The 24,133-nt window shown below is 47.4% G+C and overlaps 1 protein-coding gene across 1 annotated transcript; it reads left to right on the forward strand.

The window, feature by feature from the left end:
• Window positions 1–5,483: 5,483 nt before the first annotated feature.
• Window positions 5,484–24,024, forward strand: LOC147120088 (uncharacterized). The gene is made up of 3 exons (XM_085984198.1): window positions 5,484–5,668; window positions 7,622–9,839; window positions 23,978–24,024. Exons 2-3 carry the CDS (start codon window positions 8,945–8,947, stop codon window positions 24,022–24,024), a joined length of 942 nt encoding a protein of 313 aa, XP_085840324.1. The 5' UTR covers window positions 5,484–5,668; window positions 7,622–8,944.
• The last annotated feature ends 109 nt before the right edge of the window (window positions 24,025–24,133 follow it).

Genomic DNA, 24,133 nt, shown 5'->3' on the forward strand with positions numbered 1-24,133 from the left:
AACCTTGGGTCTCCCGTGGCCTGGACTTCTCCACCCTCCCCTCCTGGTGCACTCACCTTGTGCCAGGGACCAGTCCCAGTGGTGGCCTCCTACCGCCCGATTTTTAACGGCCAGGCAGCCGCTTATCACTGATTTCCTGACCCTTTCGGTCAGCAAGTGGCATGCTAATGTGGCCTGGCTATTTAAAATGGACCAAGCCTTTCTGCTACCGCTCCCGTCTGGGTTGGGTGCTGGCTAGGCCGCATTCCTGACCGGGTGTTAAAATCGGCCTCATTATGCCTGTCTTGCACCATACCATTAACTTCATACTAAGCGCAACAAAAGAGATTTTGAATCTTAGAAAGAGGGAATTGCTTTGGGAACAAATAATTTTTAAAGACCGATTTTAATTGCAATGTGTGACCTGGAGTGAAACCAACCCCTGTAATTCTCTTACGTAAAAACAGAAAATGCTGGAAACACTCAGCAGCTCAAGCAGCATCTGTGGAGAGAGAAACAGAGTTAACGTTTCAGCTCGATGACTCTTCATCAGATTTTCTTGTCTTTCTGAACAAAATGAAGACTAGAGCTTGAAGGTTCACTTTTACAATCTTTTATCCTTACTTAACAATGGAGGCTGGCTTCTCGGCTGCATGACCTGGGAAACTATACGGTGGGGGAGTTAGTTGTCCACAAAGGAATTTTTATTCCTGCTTGGTATCCTAGTGATCTGAGGCTGGGTGTGGAAAGCGAACAATATTTGACCCCACACTATTGCTTTTAGAGGTCCATCCATCTAAGCTCCCTCAGTACACCTTGTAGAATGTTTTGCTCCAGGGACACTGCTGTTGCTGCACAGGCCACCTCCCAAAGCTGGAAGAAATACCTTATGATTTGCATTGTGGTCGCACCAAAACTATAGGTAATTAAGATGATTTACAGATTGTCATATAGCATTCACTTCTTCGGCAGTCCCTCGGAACCGAGGAGGACTTGCTTCCACACTAAAAATGAGTTCTCAGGTGATTGATGAGTCCAATGCAGGACCTAGTCTCTGTCACAGGTGGGGCAGACGGTGGTTGAAGGGGCGGATGGGTGGGGTGCTTGGGTTGACGTGCGCTCCTTCCGCTGTTTGCGCTTGGCTTCCGCTTGCTCCCGGCGAAGAGACTCGAGGTATTCGACACCTTCCCGGATGCTTCTGCACTTTGTATGGTCTTGGGCCAGGGATTCCCAGGTGTCGGTGGGTATGTTGCACTTTATCAATTCACTATTCAGCCTTCACTATTCACCTCCTGTTGCATACTGCTCACTGAGACACCTTGAGAACTTCTTAGTTCTGATGAAAGGTCATCAACATGAAACGTTAACTCAGTTATCATAGAAATTTACAGCACAGAAGGAGGCCATTTGGTCCATCTTGTCCGGGCCGGGCAACAAGGGGCTATTCAGCCTAAATAACAACAGAAAATGCTGAAAAAACTCAGCAGGCCAGGCAACATTCGTGGAGAGAGAAATAGTCAACGTTTCAGGTTGAAACCCTTCGTCAGGACTGAAAAAACACAGGAAATGAAACAGATTAAAAGGCCAGTTTGGGGGCTGGGAAATGGGGATGAGAGAACAAAAGAGAAGTGAAGAGACGTTAAGAGGTATTCAAAACGAGACGAGGTGGTGATAGGACTAGTGGAGAGAACGGCATTTTCTGTTATTTCAGATTTCCAGCATCCGCAGTATTTTGCTATCGTGCTATTCAGCCTAATCCCATTTTCCAGCTCTTGGTCCATAGCCTTGCAGGATATGGCACTTCAAGTGCATATCCAAGTACTTTTTCAAGCAATGAGGGTCTCTGCCTCTACCACCCTTTCAGGCAGTGAGTTCCAGACCCCCACCACCCTCTGGGTGAAAAAAATTCTCAAAACCCCTCTAAACCTCCGACCAATGACTTTAAATCTATGCCCCCTGGTTATTGTCCCTTCTGCTAAGGGAAATCGGTCCTTCCTATCCACTCTATCTAGGCCCCTCAACTTTATACACCTCAATTAGGTCCTCAGCCTCCTCTGTTCCAACCCCAGCCTATTCAATCTTTCCTCAGCTAAAATTCCCCAGCCCAGGCAACATCCTCAAATACAATAGCAAAATACTGTGGATGCTGAAAATCTGAAATAAACAGAAAATGCTGGAAACACTCAGCAGGCCAGGCAGCATCCGTGGAGAGAGAAACAGAGTTAATGTTTCAGGTGTGGGACCCTTCATCAGAACTGGGAAAGGTTAGGGATGTAACAGATTTTAAACAGGTGCAGAGACAGGGGAAGGGGGAGGGGAGGAAGGAACGGAAGGAACATTCTGTGCTACGGTAAGAGGCAGGAGGGATCAAATGTTGCAAATGGGGATGGCAGAATCATAAACAGCCTGAAAAATGGGGGCAGGGGTTATGGTCTGAAATTGTTGAACTCAATGTTCAGTCCAGAAGGCTCTAAAGTGCCTAATTGAAAGATGAGGTGCTGTTCCTCGAGCTTACATTGAGCTTCATTGGAACAGTGTAAGAGGCCGAGGACAGAGAGATCAGAGTGTGAGTGAAGCGGAGAATTAAAGTGACAGGCGACCGGAAGCTCAGGGTCACCCTTACGGACTGAACGGAGGTGTTCCGCAAAGCGGTCGCCCAATCTGCGTTTGGTCTCCCCAATGTAGAGGAGACCGCATCGTGAGCAGCGAATACAGTATATTACATTGCAAGAAGTACAAGTAAATCGCTGTTTCACCTGGAAGGAGTGTTTGGGGCCCTGGACAGTGGGAAGGGGGGAGGTAAAAGGGCAGGTGTTGCATCTCCTGCGCTTGCACGGGAAGGTGCCGGGCGAAGGGGAAGGGGTGTTGGGGGTGATTGAGGAGTGGACCAGGGTGGCGCGGAGGTAGCAATCCCTTCGGAATGCTGAAAGGGGAGGTGAGGGGAAGAAGCGTTTGGTGGTGGGATCACGTTGGAGGTGGCAGAAATGGCGGAGGATGATCTGTTGAATGTGGAGGCTGGTGGGGTGAAAGGTGAGGACAAGGGGAACACTATTGTGGTTCTGGGAGGGAGAAGGGGTGAGAGCAGAAGTGTGGGAGATGGAATGGACACGGTCTAGGGCCGTGTCAACCACTGTAGAGGAGACTCCTCCGTTGATTAAAAAGGAAGACATCGGAAGCACTGGTATGGAAGGTGGCATCGTCAGAATAGATGTGCCGGAGATGGAGAAACTGGGAGAATGGAAAAGAGCCTTATAGGAAGCGGGGTGGGAGGAACTGTAGGCCAGGTAGCTGTGGGAGTCAGTGGGCTTGTAGTGGATGTTTGTCGATAGCCTATCGCCAGAAATGGAGACAGAGAAGTCAAGGAGGGGAAGGGAAGAGTCGGAGATGGACTATGTGAAGGTGAGGGAAGGGTGGAAATTGGAAGTAAAGCGAATGAAATTTTCTAGTTCAGGGCGAGAGCAGGAAATGGCACCGATACAGTCATCGATAAAAGAGGTGAGGGCGGGGACCGGAGTAGGACTGGAACAAAGAATGTTCCACATATCCCATGAAAAGGCAGGCATAGCTAAGAGTCCAGGACCCATGCAGGTTCCCATAGTAACACCTTTGATTTGGAGGAAGTGAGTGGAGTCAAAGGAGAAGTTCAATGTGAGAACAAGTTCAGCCAGGCGGAGAAGGGTGGTGGTGGATGGGGACTGGTTGGGCCTCTGTTCAAGGAAGAAGTGGAGCGCCCTCAGGCCATCCTGGTGGGGGATGGAGGTGTAGAGGGATTGGACGTCCATAGTGAAAAGGAGACTGTTGGGGCCAGGAAACTGTTAAAGTAGCGGAGGGTGTCGGAAGAGTCGCAAATATAGGGGGAAGAAACTGGACAAGGGGAGAAAAAAGTCGAGATAAGAAGAGATAAGTTCCGTGAGGCAAAAACAGACTGAAACGATGGGTCTACCAGGGCAGTCCTGTTTGTGGATCTTGGGAAGGAGATAGAAGTGGGCTGTGCGGGGCTGGGGGACTATGAGGTTGGCGGCCATGGAGCGAAGATCTGCAGAGGAGATGAGGTCAGTGACGGTCTTGGAAACAATGGCTTGATGTTTGGTAGTGGGGTCATGGTTCAGGGGAAGGTAGGAGGAGGTATCGGAGAGTTGGCGTTCAGCCTCTGCACGGTAGAGGTCGGTTCGCCAAACAACAAAAGCAGCACCCTTGTCAGCCGGTTTAATGATAATGTTAGGGTTGGATCAGAGAGAACGGTGTGCTGCATTTCAGAGGGAGATAGGTTGGAGTGAGAGAGGGGAGAGAGAAATTGAGACGGCTGATGTCACGCCGGCAGTTAGCAATGAAAATCTCCTCTGCACCCCCTCCAGTGCAATCACATCCTTCCTGTAACGTGGTGACCAGAACTGCACGCAGTATTCTAGCTGCAGCATAACTAGTGTTTTATACAGTTCAAGCATAACCTCCCCGCTCTTATATTCTATGCCTCAGCTAATAATACAAGTATCCCGTATGCCTTCTTAACCACATTATCTACCTGTCCTGCTACCTTCAGGGATCTGTGGACATGCACTCCAAGGTCCCTCTGATCTTCTGCACTTCTCAGTGTCCTACCATTTATTGTGTATTCCCTTGCCTTGTTAGCCCTCCCCAAATGCATTACCCCACACTTCTCCGGATTGAATTCCATTTGCCACTGTCCTGCCCACCTGACCAGTCCATTGATATCTTCCTGCAGTCTACAGCTTTCTGCAACTATCAACTGTTTACTTGGGAATATTCAATAATGAATACATTTACCTATTCCTACAGACAAGTACTTATTGGCCCAGAAATTGGTGTCGGGGGCTTCCCGCGGGTGCAAGCCCCCGACCTACACTTACATAGCGCGCCGACAGTTGAAGCCTGGCCCTGCGTGGATTTCCTGTCAGTGGCCCGGTTCAGCTCTCGGCACGCTGTGCTTGCGTGATCCAGCGGCGTAGTTAGTTCGATGAGCCAGCTGGGGTCACATGAGCACTGGGCAACCAATCGGAGGTTGCAAAAGTTCATTCATGAGTTTGATAGTAAGAACTGTCAAACTCATGAAAACTCCGGGTGCCCAAAACAGTACTTAAACTTCAAATAAAAGGTAAAAAAAATCCCACTAATTAAATGAACTATTAATAACTGTAAAAAACTAATTTAAACAATTATTCAAATTTTTGAAAAAAATAATTTTTTAACAAATCGGGTCTAAAAGTACACTTACCTTACTGTAAAGTCTTTAAAAATAATAAACCTGTGGAAAAAAATTCTAACTTTAATTAATAGACCACTTACCTTTTAAAACGAAGTACTTACGTCTGCTTTTTTCTAGCATAAAAACTGGAGGCCTTATCGCACGGGCAACCCTGTAAAAAAAAAGGAATTTCAGCGTGCACGCACAGACTCCTGCGCACACGTGTTCGACCTCTGAACCCCTTGGTTCAGAGGATCGGAAATGCCGGTTTCCCGCGCATGCGCTGTGCATGCAGAAAACCGGCAATTCCATTGGTCCCACGCGTGAGTACACGGTGCTTACTCACATGTTGGGACCCGAATTACTGGGCCAATGAGTAGCGGGCTCTATGCTCAATGATGGTTAACCCTGTATTCAAATCTCCGCAATCAACAGGTGGACTTACAGATAAACTCTTGGGGGAGAGTTTTCCAGGCAGAGGAAGCGGTATGTGAAAGTTTGCTGCTGGTATTCTGTGCAGACATTTGTAGATAAATTTGGCCCAGAAATTCATGTCGGGGGCTTCCCGCGGGTGCAAGCCCCCGACCTACACTTACCTAGCGCGCCGACAGTTGAAGCCTGGGCCTGCGTGGATTTCCTGTCTGTGGCCCGGTTCAGCTCCCGGCGCGCTGTGCTTGCGTGACCCAGCGGCGTACTTAGTGCAATGCGTCGGCTGGGATCACGTGAGCACTGGGCAACCAATCGGAGGATGCAAAAGTTCATTCATGAGTTTTACAGTAAGAACTGTCAAACTCATGAAAATTCTGGGTGCCCAAAACAGTACTTAAACTTGAAATAAAATTTAAACAAACATCACACTATTTAAATGAACTATAAATAACTTTAAATAACTGTTTTAAACAATAAATTAAATTATTGAAAAAAATAATTTTATTAAAAAATCAGGGCTAAAAATACACTTACCTTACTGTAAAGTCTTTAAAAATAATAAACCTGTGGAAAAAAAATTCTAATTCTAATTATTAGCCCACTTACCTTTTAAAACTAAGTACTTACGTCTGCTTTTTTCAAGTGTAAAAAGTGGAGGCCTTCACGCACGGGCAAACCTGGAAAAAAAAAGGAAGTTCAACGCGCACGCGCAGACTCCTGCGCACACGCGTTCGACCTCTGAACCCCTTGGTTCAGAGGATCAGAAATGCCGGTTTCCTGCGCATGCGTAGTGCATGCAAGATTCCGGCACTTCCATCGGGTCCACGCGTGAGTACTCCGTCCGTACTCGCGCGTTGGGACCCGAATTTCTGGGCCAATATGAAAATGTCGAGGTGCAGCTTCAGCAGTTCTTGGGTCACTGGAATAAGCATGAAGGCTTGTTTAGGAGCCGGCAACTGTTGTGTCCCCAGTGTTGCTGAGGTTTGGCTCTGACATGGAGTTGGTTTGTACTTTGGAGAAGGACATAGGTTTTACCTGCAGCCTCCCCGAGAGGGATGGATGTAACATTTGCATATTGAATTATCATTGGCCCGCAGGCATCTGTAAGGAATACCTATTATATTCGCATGTGATCACATGCTGAGTTATTGGCTTGTAGGCATCTGTAAGGGGTCCTAACTCCACCTTGTCCCCACTGTACTGCTGTGAGTAAGATCACAGACCTGATGCTTCATAAAAGAGTTTAAACTGTAATACTCCGTTGTCCTGCAAGTTATTATTTTTGTACAAAGTGTGCAAAACAAGACAGTGGATGTAGACTTTGTCCATATTTACTGCCCTACCTTCTTGAACTGCTGCAATCCCTGTGGTGAGGGGGCTCCTACTGTCATTAGGTAGGGGATTCCCAGATTTTGACTTAGTGATTGAAAAAATTACAGGGCTATGAGGAAAGAGCAGGAGAGAGGGATTAATTGGATAGCTCTAACAAAGAGCTGGCATGATGGGCTGAATGGCCTCCTTCTGTGCTGTATCATTCTATGATTCTAAGAAACGGCAACATACAACCAAATCAGGATAGTGTGGAACTTGGAGGTGATGGTGTTCCCATGACAATGCTGTTCTTGTCCTTCTAATTGGTAGAGGTTGTAGGGGCTGTTGAAGCAAGCCATCTTGTTACTCTTCCAAGAAATCTTTAGCAAAAACTGGTCAGATCATCCTTCTTCCCTTGTCTCTCAGGCATGTATGCAAGAAAGCACATTGAGATTAGTTAAGGGGTAGACCAATGCTGTGCTTGTGAGTGAAGAGGATAACTTAAATCGAGAGTTTGGGGTAGGGTTAGGAATCAAATGACTGAATTGGGGAAGGAGAGAGAAAAAAATAGGATGGTGGAATGACAAACGCAAATTAACCTAATATTGACCAGTTGTGTGAGTTTTTTTTGTATCTATTAGGAAAATTTGTGCCTTCTCTTTCTAATGACGATATGCTGAAGGCTGTGTTTTTCTACAGGCAAGAAACCAGCGGGTTCATTTCTAGCTGTCAGCCCTAATCAAGCAGAAAGAAGAGAGAAATATATCTGCCCCGTTCAAAAAGGCAGCTTCTCAATAAAACATTAATAACAACAGATGGTGAATGCAGCACTTATCATCACAGCAATCCACACACAACTGGTTCCTGCAACAGCCATCGGCAACTAGAGTTAACTGCAAGCTCCCTTCACATTCTTTACGCTCTGGTAGCGCCCCAGCAAATTATTTTGCTCAATAGGTTTAAAGAAGAAAAAGAAGTAGTTCTATTCAATTAAAATCTGTGCTCAAATAGTATTTTTCCCTGTTTTAATCAGTTTGTTTGGAAAGGTCGGCCTTTAGGGTCATTGAATAAATTTCAGCCTCTTGGTCTCCAACATGTGTTCACTAGAGTTTCAGGGAAAGCTCTGTAAATTGATTTCATTTATTATTGAAGCATTTTCTAATATAACGTGAAGACATTTGGAATTAGGGATTAAATCAAAAGCATCTAATGAAGAAACAACACTGGGATAGTTACATTAAAAGCCATAGACAAGCTGAGGTTTCAGATACATACTCCCTATAGAGTGCATTTTAAATAAATAGAACAGTTGCACAGAAATATGACTGTCTCCAACATCTCTGTCATGTTTTGTACTGTTTCTTCAGAGAGCAAGTGCAGATGACCTCACGATGTAGATACTGGTTTGGAAGAGTTACGGAGCCTGAAACCATAAATTAGCACACAGTCAATGCTGAAGGAATGTCAGGTTAATGGTTGTCTTTTTACTTTGTGCTAATTCAACTCCTTAGCACTGCTGCATTCACTAACTCTCCCCAACCAGCACATAAGAACATATGAAGTAGGAGCAGGAGTAGGCCATACGGCCCCTCGGGCCCGCTCCACCATTCAATAGGATCATGGCTGATCCGAATCTAGACTCACGTCCACTTCCCTGCCCTCTCCCCGTAACCCCTTATTCTCTGATCAGCTAGGAAACTGTCTGTGATGAAATATGCCATTCATCACTCACAGTATTCTCTGCCTGTGACGGTGGTTTAGTTTCAGTTTCATTTCCCTTACCTCAGTTCCGTTTCCTCACCATTGTATTGTAATGTATTGTGTGTAGGGCTCCGCCCATACCTGGCCCCTATGTAAGCTGGCTCAGCCTGCCTCGCATCCAGTACAGCAGACCTCTGGATGGAAGATACCTCTCCACTGTGTGTTACCTTCTAAGTTAATAAAAGCCTTGTTTTGTTCCGCTAACATTGAGTCTCGAATTTATTGAGGCACATCAATTTTATTAACTTACTTTTCAACACAATGGATCAACTCTTGAAACCCGAACGTTTGGATTTGGACCAGCATGCTTCGGACGCATTGGCACGCTTCGGACACTGGTTTATGTGTATGGAATTCTTCCTGGACAATTCCGCAGCCGTCAAAGGCGCCACGGACGCTGCAAGTATGAAACTCGGAATCCTGCGGAATTGGGTAAGCCACCGGGTTTACCCCCTCATCCAAGACGCCGACACGTACCCGGCCGCCTGCGACATCTTAAAGGCGCATTACCAGCAGCCTACGAATGAGGTGTATACTAGGCATCTGCTCGCTACTCGCGCACAGCGACCTGGGGAATCGCTGGATGAGTTCCTAGGCACCCTGAAAACGCTTGGCAAAGACTGCAAGTGCCAAGATGTAAAAGCCGCAGTGTACACTGACGAGCTTGTTCGCGATGCCTTTATCACAGGCCTCAGCTCCACTTACATCCGGCAGAGACTGCTGGAAAAAACGGGATTGGACCTGAAACAGGCTGTGGACACAGCGCGATCCCTGGATGTGGCCCAGAGAAACTCGGACGCCTACTCTTCAGCCCGCGCCGTCCACGCCGCCACGTGTGCACCAAGGGCGCCGCCATCTTGGAAGGCATCTTCCCCGCCCGGCAGCCCGACACCGTCGGGGCCCCGCTCTCCCCCCAGAAGCCCTACGACAGCCGCGACGCGTCGGGGACCCAACTGCTACTTCTGCGGGCAGCCGAAGCACACCAGAAACCTGTGCCCGGCGAAAGGCACCACCTGCTTTAAGTGCGGTAAGAAGGGGCACTTCGGGAAGGTGTGCAGAGGGAACCCCGCCGGAAAACCCGCCACCGCCGCGTGTGCGCCGTGGGAGCGGCCATCTTGGACGCCATCTTGCCCGGCCTCGTGGGGTCCGCCATCTTGTGAGCAGACAGCGTGGACGCCATCTTGTCTAGATCAGGGCCCTACAGTGGCATCGGTCACAGTGGACCAGACCAGGCCGCACCCGCTATCCAAATCAATGGTGGACATCGAGGTAAACGGGTGCGGGGTTAAATGTTTAATTGACAGTGGAAGCACGGAGAGTTTTATCCACCCTGAACTGGCACAACAACTCTCCCTAAAGGTGGTCCCTACTCGGGGTACCATCTCTATGGCTGATAAAACCCAGACATCGACCATTATGGGTTACTGCACAGTACAATTGTCCGTTAACGGAACTGTATACGATAATTTTAAAGTACTAATCATGAAGAATCTATGTGCGAGTGTGATCTTGGGCCTGGATTTCCAGTGCAACCACCAAAGCATCACGCTCAAGTACGGTGGGTCCCAGCCGCCCCTCACAGAGTGCGGTCTGGCTACCCTGAAGGTAAAGCCGCCTTCGCTATTCGCGAACCTTACTCCCAACTGCCGGCCAATAGCGACCAAAAGCAGGAGGTACAGCTGGGAGGACAGGCGGTTTATCGCGACCGAAGTAGACAGGCTCCTGAAGGAGCGCATTATTGAACGCAGCAACAGCCCGTGGCGCGCCCAAGTGGTGGTGGTAAGGGGTAGCGAGAAGAAACGGATGGTGATCGACTATAGCCAAACGATCAACAGGTACACCCAACTAGACGCCTACCCGCTACCCCGCATATCAGAAATGGTGAACCAAATCGCCCAATACCGGGTGTTCTCCACCATCGACCTCAAGTCAGCGTACCACCAGCTCCCTATCAGACCAGAGGACCGCCCGTACACCGCCTTCGAGGTGAACGGACGCCTCTACCAATTCCTCAGAGTCCCCTTTGGGGTGACGAATGGGGTCTCGGTCTTCCAGAGGGAGATGGACCGCATGGTCGATGACCACCACTTGCAGGCAACCTTCCCCTACCTCGACAACGTCACCATCTGCGGTCACAACCAGCAGGATCACGACTCGAACCTCGAGAGGTTCCTGAAAACCGCACAAAATCTCAACCTCACCTACAACGAGGACAAGTGCGTTTTCAACACCACGCGCCTCTGCATACTAGGCAGCGTGGTGGAGAATGGGGAAATCGGACCAGACCCCGACCGATTGCGCCCCCTACGGGAGCTGCCCCTGCCCAACACTCCCAAAGCCCTGAAAAGGTGCCTGGGGTTATTTTCTTATTATTCCCAATGGGTTCCCAACTACTCCGACAAAGCCCGCCCCCTCTTGAAAGCATCCTCTTTTCCGCTCTCTGCTGAGGCCCACGCCGCCTTCAAAAGCATTAAGCAGGATATTGAGCGGGCCACGCTACAGGCAGTGGACGAGAACACTCCATTTCAAGTGGAAAGTGATGCGTCTGACTTTGCCTTGGCGGCCACCCTCAACCAGGCGGGGTGGCCCATAGCTTTCTTCTCGAGGACCCTCCAAGGGCCCGAGATCAGACACTCCTCCGTGGAAAAGGAGGCCCAAACCATCGTGGAGGCAGTGCGCCACTGGCGCCACTACCTAGCCGGCAAACGCTTCACCCTACTTACCGACCAGCGGTCGGTAGCGTTTATGTTCAATAATAAATAGAGGGGGAAGATTAAAAACGATAAGATTCTTAGGTGGCGGATCGAGCTCTCCACCTTCGATTATGACATCATTTACCGGCCAGGGGCCCTTAACGGATCCCCTGACGCCCTCTCACGAGGGATGTGTGCCAGCGCCACCGGGGATCGGCTACAGACCCTCCACAACGACCTCTGCCACCCAGGGGTCACGCGGCTGTTCCACTTCATAAAGTCCCGCAACTTACCCTACTCGATTGAGGAAGTTCGGTCTCTGGCCAGGAACTGCCGCACTTGCGCTGAGCGCAAGCCTCGGTTCTACCGCCCAGATAGAGCCCACTTAATCAAAGCTACACGGCCCTTTGAGCGGCTCAGCTTAGATTTCAAGGGCCCCCTCCCGTCCGTCGACCGCAATGTTTACTTCCTGAACATTGTGGACGAATACTCCCGGTTCCCATTCGCCTTCCCCTGCCCAGACATGACCAGCGCCACGGTCATTAAATGCCTCAACAGCCTGTTCTGCCTGTTCGGTATGCCGAGCTACATCCATACGGATAGGGGGGCGTCCTTCATGAGTGAAGAGCTACGCCAGTACATGCTGTCCAGGGGGATCGCCACGAGCCGTACCACCAGCTACAACCCCCGGGGTAATGGTCAAGTGGAGCGAGAGAACGGGACAGTATGGAAAGCAGTCACTCTAGCTCTAAGGACCAAGGGCCTCCCTATCTCCCGCTGGCAGGAAGTCCTCCCAGATGTGCTCCATTCGATACGGTCGCTATTGTGTACTGCCACTAATGCCACGCCTCATGAACGAATGTTTGTCTTTCCCCGGAAATCCACCTCAGGCGTATCCATGCCGTTATGGCTCTCCACCCCAGGTCCGGTATTCGTGCGAAGGCATGTGAGGGGCCACAAGACGGACCCTCTCGTGGAGTCAGTGCACCTACTCATGTTCCCCACCACTAATTTCCTGGTCTCGTCCTCTAAGGGACCAACATTCACTTTAGCCACCATTTTTCTTTTTATATAATATATATATACATAGCGCCCTATGTTTACTGATGTTAATCCTGCTCCCTCAAACTGTTGGCCTCATTAACTTGACCAGCACACAGTATTAATGATCATATCTCTACTGTTGTTAATTCAGCCCTTCATACATTCTGACTCAGTAACTCATACCAGTTAGCACCCTATATTAATATTTATTTGGTAATATATTCTGAGTGATTGGGTGGTTGAATCTCTCTTGTTCACACGTAGCAGCATGCATCTGAGAGAGAGAAAATACTAAAGCAAGAAACAGCAATTCTGGAAGGGCTGTTGCACTATTCAAGTAAGGAGGAGAGGTCTGGATTAAAAGTAGACCTTGTGTCCCCTACTATCTGGGGCATATTTTTACTTTTTTTTATTTGTGTATGGATGTGGGCATCGCTGGCGAGGCCAACATTTATTACCCATCCCTAGTTGCCCTTGAGAAGGTGGTGGTGAGCCACCTTCTTGAACTGCTGCAGCCCGTGTGGTGAAGGTACTCCCACAGTGCTGTTAGGTAGGGAGTTCCAGGATTTTGACCCAGCGACGATGAAGGATCGGCGATATACTTCTAAGTCAGGATGGTGTGTGACTTGGAGGGGAACTTGGAAGTGGTGGTGTTCCCATCACAGATCACAGATCACAGAAACCCCACAGTGCAGATAGAGGCCATTTCGGCCCATCGAGCCTGCACCAACACATATCCCACCCGATCCCCGTAAACCCCTACACCAACACATATCCCACCCTATCCCCGTAACCCCATGTATTTAATCCCCCTAACACTAAGGGTCAATTTATCATAGCCAATCAACCTAACCCGCACATCTTTGGACTGTGGGAGGAAACCGGAGCACCCGGAGGAAACCCACGCAAACACGGGGAGAATGTGCAAACTCCACACAGACAGTCACCCGAGGCCGGATTCGAACCCGGGTCCCTGGCGCTGTGAGGCAACAGTGCTAACCACTATGCCACCGTGCTGCCCATGCACCTGCTGCCCTTGTCCTTCTAGGTGGAAGAGGTCGCAGGTTTGGGAGGTGCTGCCGAAGAAGTCTTGGTGAGTTGCTGCAGTGCATCTTGTAGATGGTACACATTGCAGCCACGGTAGGCCGGTGGTGGAAGGAGTGAATATTTAAGGTGGTGGATGGGGTGTCAATCAAGCGGGCTGCTTTGTTCTGGATGGTGTTGAGCTCCTTGAGTGTTGGTGGAGCTGCACTCATCCAGACAACTATACTACCTGAATATAGATGTATATAAACAGGAAATCTTTGGCAACAGTAACTACTATTAGAACTTAGTGGAGAAGGAAGGATGTAAATTAAGTTAATATCACTTTACGTTTTGGGTGTTTAATTCTCACAATCCACCTAACCTTTTGGGACTTTTACCTATATGACCTGGAAGGAATTTTATATTTATTTATGTTATCAGACCAGATTTAGTTACAAAGGGTTAACTCTCAGATTTGCACAAGCCATTTAGAATTTTGATTGGGGTGGTTTCTGGTTGAAGATATTAGGAGGGCCAGTCATCATAGGCCTCAATTTGTTTACTTTTGCATATTGCATTAGTTTCAAGGCAAAATTGTTTGTTAGTGCTTGCCCCTAGGTATTGTGTGCCATTATGGTTTAATGGGTTTTCATTCAACATGCCTGACAGGGAAAGCCTTGGTGAATAGACACATCAGTGTCTGAAGCTTCCACGCCAAGGGAACAACTCTTCATTCAAGGTGGTAACTTTTACTGGTAGCACAGCAGACTGACCTTCGACACCCAGAGTTGAGGAAGGGGCCAGAGGACTGTCTGTCTGTCTGTCTGTCTCTTGCTCTCCCTCTGGGGAGTCAAACTAAGGCAGAGAGAGACAGAGAGATTTCCTCTTTCTTAAGTCTGTCAGAGAGAGAGACTCCAGGCTGAGCTATGAACACAGAGAAAGTCAGATGCTGGCTAGTCTAGGGACAGCTTGTTTGTAACTAGGCTCTGTCTAGAAAGTGACAAAGTTGCATGTTTTATTATTTTTATTATATGATGAAAAGAATGGTCGAAAATTAATGTTTCTCACTGGAAAATGCTACACTGTTAATTCATATATTTCATGTAAAATAAAGCAGTTTGTTGGTTTACAGTCAGTCTTGCCTCATTGGAGTGTTTTTCCATCTGTTTTCCAAAAAGATAGGAGAATGCAAGTGGCAGTATATGTAAGATCATATTATCTAGTATACTCAGCAAGGGGTCTATGTTGCGATTCCCGGGTCACATTAATGTATAACTAGACATTGGTAGTAAAGGTGTGCTAATGATAGGCAAGAACTGGTTCAATTTCTCTTCCTGAAATGTGTTCTAACTTGTATTCATTTTGTTCGGAACTTTATAATTGTAGGGCAGATGAATTAACATTAATGAATTTTGATTAGCTAAGACAATGCCTATATGCTGGCAGCTGTTTATTCGTGATTGTGGTGTGGCTAATTTGATTAAATAATAGTTTTTTTTAACCACACTCAGTTGACTTCAGAGCCTAATTGAGGCACAGAGATAGAGGCCTTAGAGGAAGAATGTGTAACATGTAGAAACAGAATAGTGTATCCATAAGAATTGGCCACATTTGTAGTGTGATCATCCAACAGCAACACCTCACATCACCTTGCATCACCTACAGTGCCAGGCACCAGAAAGGATATGTCTATTCCAGAGGTTGAGTTAATGAGTTGCAGCACTTGATGCACAGAGCACGAGTATGAAGGAGCAAGTGCAGGTGGATTTGGATTTGGAGGAGCTGTTGGCCAGAAGGCTGGCTCGAGGGCTCCTTCAGCTGTTGAGCCCAGGCATTCAGATTTGGCAGGGCCTGCCTACGTATACAGTCTGGCAGCTCAGCATCAGCAGTTCTTGGAGTCATTTAAGAACGTGTTAAAACGCCTGTACAGTTTGCAGTGCTTCACAGCCACCTGACTGAACTGCAGGCCGCAAGTTTTTTGCATTGCCTAATGAATGCAGGTCCACAGAACAAAACTGCCCACAAATTGACGTTAAAATGGCAACCTCACTGAAGAAAAGCCTGAATGTTACTCATGCTGTACCTGACCTGGAAATGCTTGATGCTGACACTGGATACCTAAAGTGAAAAGCATTCATATTGCCCAGCATTATCATCCTCCATCTTCAAGGCCATTAATTGACTGGAATTTTGAAGAGAATTTGAAAGCTCTTGCAATTCTGATTGAAAAAGGCATCGCTGAACAATAAATAACAGCACAACACATTGAGGTTAAACACATATCTAGAAGATTAACAAGTCACAAGTGATAGATTATTAAATTTATTAAATACAGTATTATTCATAATGGAATGGACCTGGTTCTGCCATATTTATAACTGTCGTAGCTCATAGGTGTCTGATACAATAGTCAAATAAGAGGCTGGAAAAATGTCTCAAAGTCTGGTCATTCACCAGCTTCCTCATTCATTATAGTCCACAAACCATGAAGAAGTGGCTTAGCCAACTAGGAGGGTCTCTGGGAATGCTTGTCTCTTTGAGAGACTTTTGGGGAGAACCATATTCTCCTTCTCTTTACTCCCTATTCCCTATACAAGGGTGTCCCCCCCCCCCCATCTTCCCAGGCAGCCAACCTCAGTTCCTTTCCTCCTGCTGTCACGAGCCGTCATCTAACATCTAGTTCATTGTAAGAGATAGTCTTGTCTGTCGAATTAGTTTCTGTCTTGGTTTTTGGCCAGAAAGGTGGGTATATTTAATGAAATATTTAGGAAGTAATTTGTAGCCCACCAATTTTCTTTTGGTATTTGAATCCTCCCTTGCACAGAGTTCCACAGACCCATCACCTTTCTTGATGCCGACCTCTAGTGACCCTGCCCAACAGCACATTGACTCCAATGATCACCATCATCATTTTCAAATCCTGTATGGTCTCATTCCACCTTATCTGACTGATTTTCTCAGCTGTATTTCCCAGCATGCATGCTCTGACTCCTGGTTATTGCCCATCTTCCTTGCTACCATCAGAAGCCAGTTTCCCAGCCATTAAATGCTGCTGCTCATTGGAAATCTCCAAAAACAACTCTGCCTTACTACCTCTCTCCCTTCCTTCAAAGGCCCCTTAAAATACTGTCTTTGATCTTGCTTTTTCAAATTCTTGTCTTCTGTTTTGCCATCTTCTTCTATCCCTTAAGGCATTCTAAGACTTTCTTCTGTGAATGGTTCGTATTGTATGTTTTATTTTAATCAGCGCAGTTCAGAAGATCTCCAGTTTGGATGGCCCATGCACATTGCCATCTCTAAATTTGTTCAAAGTTTCCGACGATGAAAAAGGTTTCAAAGACACTCATTCCCTCATCAAAGTGGAGAGGGCTGAGAGAAGAAAAGTGCTTGACAGCTTCAGGGTCACACCAGGGGTCATTCGCTTTCAGTATTGCTGGAAATATCACCCTGGGTGTATCCATCTACATGAAGGAGAGGAGACAGCAAGGTCACATGACTGACTTTGAACATCACAGAGTCCTAGAAAGTTGAAGGAGATGTCAGATGCAACGGCCTACAGCAACCAAGAGTCTGCCAAGCAAGTTGATGCCTTTATCATGTGAGGGGAGGTTTGATTAGTAATCTGGAACACCTTCAAAACTGTCCCTGATGTGTAGGTGGGAGGAGAAGCTGTATACATGTGATGAAGAATTAAAGTGAAATCAGCTAAAGTGTCTCCCTGCACAGAATCCTCACAAAGTATAATCTAAGATTGGAAAAGTACTCTAATCAGGTTCCATTAACTAAATGGCCGCTGAAAAAAAGACAGCCGAACCATTAGGGCGATGGCTGCCTCTTATTTTGCGAGCTTTACAGGCAAACTATGTCCACTGTGAGATGGGACGGTGTAAAGGACTTTGCAAATGACACTGACTCCAACCGGCAGGGCACCTAAGCCTCAGGTGGAAAACAGTTGTTCAGAATTCTGTTGTGTGTATCAGGCGTGTGAAACAATTTCCGGTTTCTTGGTTGAATTATTTCCTATATTATGACAGTGACTGCACTTAAAAAGTACTTCATTGGCTGTAAAGCGCTTTGGGACATCCTGAGGCCATGAAAGGTGATATATCAATGCAAGTTCTTTCTTCTATTTACATTATAAATTATTATATCCCACCCCTCCAATTTTCTTCCCTATTTTCCAATAGGTGCTGAGTCACATTGGGGTCCAATTGCTGGAAGGAGCCTGCAGCTTCTTCCAAGTGATCATTCTCCATGTGCGGTCCCATAAGATCATAAGAATTAGGAGCAGGAGTAGGCCATACAGCCCCTCGAGCCTGCTCTGCCATTCAAGAAGATCGTGGCTGAACTTCGATCTCAATTCCACTTTCCCGCCCTATCTCCATATCTCTTGATACCCTTAGAGTCCAAAGATCTATTGAACTCAGCCTTAAATATACTCAACGACTGAGCATCCACAGCTCTCTGGAGTAGAGAATTCCAAAGATTCTCAACCCTCTGAGTGAAGAGATTTCACCTCATCTGCATCCTATATGGCCGGCCCCTTATCCTGAGACTATGGCCTAGAAATTCGATATCGATAAAAACCTGCTGATCCCACCGCGGGCCAGTGTTAACGGCCGCCGAAAATTATGGCACTGACAGTACCGGTAAATTGGTGCTGGTGGCTAATTAACATTACCGTGCTATGCTGTTCTGGTGGCGTTACTCCTGACAGGAGGCCCCAATGTAGCGTGGCCGTAGCATCACTGCAGCAAGAACAGCCTCTTCTTAAAGCAAGGCTCCCATTTCAGAAAGTAGGGCGGTCCCTTAAAGGGGAATTGCCTTCTGAAATGAAAACAATAAAAATCATGTAAAAATAGGTAGTCTTTAGCCCTTAGAGCCCAACTGCCTTCTGAAAAAAAAATGAACATTAAAAAAATTCACAAATGTGAGTCTACTGCTCTGAAAGCTGAATTGCCTTCCGCACCTAAAAAAATGGTAAAAGTGCTTCAAACGAACACAAATTGCTCAGCAAGCTAGGGAAGGGGCACCCAGAGTCTTGCACGCAGCACTCCAGCTTTGTGCAGGGGTCAACACCGCAAGAGAGATCCTCTACCCACAGGAGCCAGGAGGCCCTCCAGAAAGATGGATATGGGACCAGATCACCGAGGCCATCACTGCCAGCAGTGTCGCGCCCACAACCTGGCTCCAGTGCCCAAAGAAGCTTCATGACCTCAAAACAGTGGTCAAGGTCGGTGAATGCATCTTCAAAAGCCGTCTCCTACCAACTGCACCACTAGCCTCGCGCACTGCTCATTGCACGACCCCCATCCCCATTACACACCTACCAGCAATCTTAACACGAGGCACACCTACCATTCCTAGCTTCACCTCACCCCCTTGAGGAGATGGTGCAGTCTATTCTTGGCAGGGGGATGGCTGAGCCCTTGACAAGCAACGCATTTCTTGGGTGTGTGAAATGAGCGAGGCACAAGGGTGGAGTTGTGGTGAGGGGAGGGCAGGAAAGCATGAGGTGTATGTGAGAAGGAGAATAATATATAAGGATACCAGCATCTTGTATCCAGCCAGTGGTTGACCAAGAAGAGGGAGAGGCGAGTGAAGAAGAAGAAGAAGAAGAAGAAGAAGCACCGTCACTCAATTTCACATTCCCAGCCACCAGCTCCTCAAGGTCGACCAGCAAGGCCATTTGCAGTGTCCCCCACTGATAGTCAGCAGCCTTCCACCAGCTATGCTGCAGCCACTGGGGTAGCACTGCATGACATCAGTAGGATAGGCAAAGGCACACACAAGACAGTCACTAAGGGAATGCATAAGGGTGATGAGTTGATTTTTAAAAATTAGTTCTTGGGATGTGGGCATCGCTGACAAGGCCAGCATTTATTGCCCATCCCTAATTACCTTGAGATGGTGGTGGTGAGCCACGTTCTTGAACCACTGCAGTCCATGAGGTAAAGGTACTCCCATAGTGCTCTTCGGGAAGGAGTTTGACCAAGCGACGATGAAGGAATGGCAATATATTTCCAAGTCAGGATGGTGTGTGACTTGGAGGGGAACTTGGAGGTGATGGTGTTCCCATGCGCCTGCTGCCCTTGTCCTTCTAGGTGGTTGAAGTCATGGGTTTGGGAGCTGCTGTTGAAGAAGCCTTGGTGAGTTGCTGCAGTGCATCTTGTAGATGGTACACACTGCACCCATGGTGCACCAGTGGATGAGGGAGTGAATGTTTAAGGCGGTGGATGAGGTGCCAATCAAGCGGGCTGCTTTGTCCTGGATGGTGTCAAGCTTCTTGAGTGTTGTTGGAGCTGTACTCATCCAGGCAAGTGGAGAGCATTCCATCACACTCCTGACTTGTGCCTTGTAGATGGTGGAAAGGCTTTGGGGAGTCAGTAGGTGAGACACTCGCCGCAGAATACCCAGCCTCTGACCTGCTTTGTAGGGAAATGGTGTTAAGGAAATTGACGGGATTGAAGGCCGATAAATCCCCAGGGCCTGATAATCTACATCCTAGGGTACTTAAGGAAGTGGCCCTAGAAATAGTAGATGCATTGCTGGTCATCTTCCAAAATTCTATAGATTCTGGAACAGTTCCCATGGATTCGAGGGTAGCTAATGTTACCCCACTATTCAAAAAAGGTGGTAGAGAGAAAACGGGGAATTATAGACCGGTAAGCCTGACATCGGTAGTGGGAAAAACGCTAGAGTCCATTATAAAAGATGTAATAGCAGAGCACTTGGAAAACAGTGACAGGATCAGACAAAGTCAACATGGATTTACAAAAGGTAAATCATGCTTGAATAATCTACTAGAATTTTTTGAGGATGTAACTGGTAGAATAGATAAGGGAGAACTAGTGGATGTGGTGTATTTGGACTTTCAGAAGGCTTTCGATAAGGTCCCGCATAAGAGGTTAGCGTGTAAAGTTAAAGCACATGGGATTGGGGACAAGGTACTGACTTGGATAGAGAACTGGCTGGCAGACAGGAAGCAAAGAGTTGGAATAAACGGCTCTTTTTCCGAGTGGCAGGCAGTGACTAGTGGGGTACCACAGGGATCGATCCTAGGACCCCAGCTATTCACAATATATATTAATGATCTAGACGAGGGAACTAGATGTAATATCTCCAAGTTTGCAGACGACACAAAGCTGGGTGGGCGTGTGTGCTGTGAGGAGGATGCCGAGAAACTCCAGTATGATTTGGACAGGTTGGGTGATTGGACAGATGCATGGCAGATGCAGTATAATGTGGATAAATGCGAGGTTATCCACTTTGGTGGCAAAAACAGGAAGGCAGATTATTATCTGAATGGCAATAGATTGAGAGAAGGGGAAGTGCAACGAGACCTGGGTGTCCTTGTGCACCAGTCTCTGAAGGTAAGCATGCAGGTGCAGCAGGCGATTAAGAAGGCAAATGGTATGTTGGTCTTCGTAGCGAGAGGATTCAAGTACAGGAGCAAGGATTCAAGTACAGGAGCAAGGATGTCTTGCTGCAGTTGTACAGGGCCTTGGTGAGACCACATCTTGAGTATTGTGTGCAGTTTTGGTCGCCTTATCTGAGGAAGGATGTTCTTGCCATGGAGGGAGTGCAGCGAAGATTCACCAGACTGATACCTGGGATGGCAGGAATGACGTATGAGGAGAGATTGGGTCGATTGGGTTTACACTCGCTGGAGTTTAGAAGAATGAGAGGGGATCTCATTGAAACTTATAAAATTCTAACAGGACTAGACAGACTAGATGCAGGAAGGATGTTCCTGATGGCGGGGAGTCCAGAACCAGGGGTCACAGTCTAAAGATAAGGGGTAAGCCATTTAGGACAGAGATGAGGAGGATTTTCTTCACCCAGCGAGCGATGAACCTGTGGAATTCTCTACCACAGAAGGCAGTGGAGGCCAATTCATTAATTATATTCAAGAAGGAGTTGGATATATTTCTTAAGGCTAAAGGGATCAAGGGATATGGGGAGAAGGCAGGGACAGGGTACTGAGTTTGGATGCTCAGCCATGATCTCATTGAATGGCGGAGCAGGCTCGAGGGGCCGAATGGCCTACTCCTGCTCCTATCTTCTATGTTTCTATGCTCTTATTGCCAGAGTATTTATCTGGCTGGTCCAGTTAAGTTTCTGGTCCATGGTAACCCCCAGGATGTTGATGGTGGGGGATTCAGCGATATTATTGCCATTGAATGTCAAGGGGAGGTGGTTAGACTCTCGCTTGTTGGAGATGGTCATTGCCTGGTACTTGTGCTGTGCGAATGATACTTGACATTTATCAGCCCAAGGCTGAATATCGTCCAGGTCTTGCTGCATGCGGTCATGGGCTGTTTCATTATCTGAGGAGTTGCGAATGGAACTGAATACTGTGCAGTCATCAGCGAACATCTCCAATTCTGACCCTCTGATGGAGGGAAGGTCATTGATGAAGCAGCTGAAGATGGTTGGGCCTAGGTCATTGCCCTGAGGAACTCCTGCAGCGATGTCCTGGGGCTGTGATGATTGACTTCAAAAACCACAACCATCTTCCTTTGTGCTAGGTATGACTCCAACCAGTGGAGAGTTTTCCCCCTCATTCCCATTGACTTCAATTTTACTAGGGCTCCTTGATGTTATAATGGATGGATAGAAGTATAAAGTTGGATTGGAAAGTTTGCTTTTTGGTGGCTTTTATTTCAACATTGGGGCCAAGATGACGCTGTGATGGTTAGCAACAGAGGGGAGGTAAGGTGTGGGACTAATATTGACATGTGAATTGGGGTTGTGGTCACTGGGACCACAGGTGGATATTTCCATCCCGGATATCCTGATCAGAAAGGAGCTGCCTGGGTTGCATCCTTCCTTTTGCTTCTTCCACTTCTGTTTCCTCCTCTTCTGCATCTTCCTCTTCCCTCTACGAGTCGATGCTGGAAATATTAAATAAAAGCATAAAATGCTGGAAATACTCAGCAGGTCAGGCAGCATCTCAACCTGAGGTGTGAACTATTTTTCTTTCTCCACAGATGCTGCCTGACCTGCTGAATATTTCCAGCATTTTCTGACTTCTCAGAGGCCTTTTTTTTTTTTAACTATCTGAGGCCTTGCAAGCATCCAGCAGCACTCCCTGCACATTGCACCAAGCCACTACTTCAATAAAAAAAATTTAAAATCCAGTCCAGAAACTTAAATGCAAACTTACCTGAAAGATGTGCGAGTCCCTTTAAGAAGTGATGACAATGCCTGTCAGTCTGCTGAATGCTCTCTTTTCAGAGTGACCTTAGGACCTAGTGCTAAACTCAGCGCTAAGGTCCAAGTTTGTGTTGCACGCCGACTGACGTCATGCTCCCCTATTAGCATCTCCAGGGCCAGCCCAGCGCTGCTATTGGCAGCAATAAGGCCCTCATCAAAATTACGGCTGCCGAGTCCCGTGCCAGAGAAGGGCGTTAGATGGTGGCCACCATTTTTCGCCAGGATTCCAGCGCTAACGGGTGAAGGTAAGTAGCTCAATTTCTGGGCCTATGCCCTTTAGTTTTAGACTCTTCAGCCAGGGGATACAGCCTCTCAGCATCTACCCTTTCGAGCCCTCTTCTAATCTTATATGTTTTAGTGAGATCATCTCCCATTGTTCTAAACTCCAGACAGTATAGGCCCATTCTACTCAATCCCTTCTCATAAGATAGCCCTCTGATCCCAGGTATTAATCTGGTGAACCTTCATTGCACCACCACTAAGGCAAGTATATCCTTTCTTAGGTACGGAGACCAAAACTGAACACAGTACTCCAGGTGTGGTCTCACCAAAGCCCTGTATAATTGCAGCAAGACTTCCTTACTCTTGTACTTTTAGGTGGTTTGCTTTGGTGGTTCGAATCACCTCTCCTACTTAGTTCTATACGACAGGAATTATAGTGAACAGGATTGGGACACAGACAAGCTTTTCAGACTCAACCGTACGGTGTTTAATAAGGTTAACACACACACCCGCCTCCAGTACGTAAAATGCCTGGTGGTGTAAAACAAACAGTGCAACAATACAACTTGGCCCGTCGAACAGGCCCCTGTCTCATGTTAAGATGCCTAAAATCACACTGTGTTGCAATACAGAGTATAACATGGACTTGTCCCACAAACCCTGGAACATATATATATAATACACACAGAACCTCCCCACTAAACCCCTCTGGCTTGGTTGGGACACACAACACCCCCTCACACAGTACTGGTGGTCTTAAGGATGTGTGGGCTTGGACAATGCTCACCCCGATTGTCCGTTTTCTTGCTCGCTGCTTCCCTGTGTAGAACGTGTCTCCTGGTTCCATATCGCTGATGCAGTATCCAAGTCCTAGTTTCGAGGTTCGTTCCTACAGTCGAAGAGCAAGTCAAGGCTCTTGTCACTCGTAGTGGTTTCTTCTCTCCATCCCCGACGGAGTGCTCGGTTCGCGAGCAGGCGAGAGAGAGAGAGAATGGCCTAAGCTGCCTTCTTTATATCCTAAAAGTTAATTAAGGTCTGTGTAGTTGCAGTGATATCTTTTTAATCACCCTTCTTTGTCTTCTTTGTCCAGTTTCCGCCTTTCAGGGCTCTCTTATCCAGGTGCTCGCTACCGTATGAGTCACCTACCCGGGCCCATTGTCTTCCCAGAGAATTTTGTCTGCCCAGACATTCTCCCATAATTAGTTTGTAGGCCTGGCTGGAATCTCCTGTCCATCACAAACACCTG

This window comes from Somniosus microcephalus, chromosome 4 (assembly GCF_052327205.1).
Source record: "Somniosus microcephalus isolate GS21.2 chromosome 4, FLI_Smic_1.0, whole genome shotgun sequence".
In the NCBI taxonomy this organism is placed as follows: domain Eukaryota; kingdom Metazoa; phylum Chordata; class Chondrichthyes; order Squaliformes; family Somniosidae; genus Somniosus; species Somniosus microcephalus.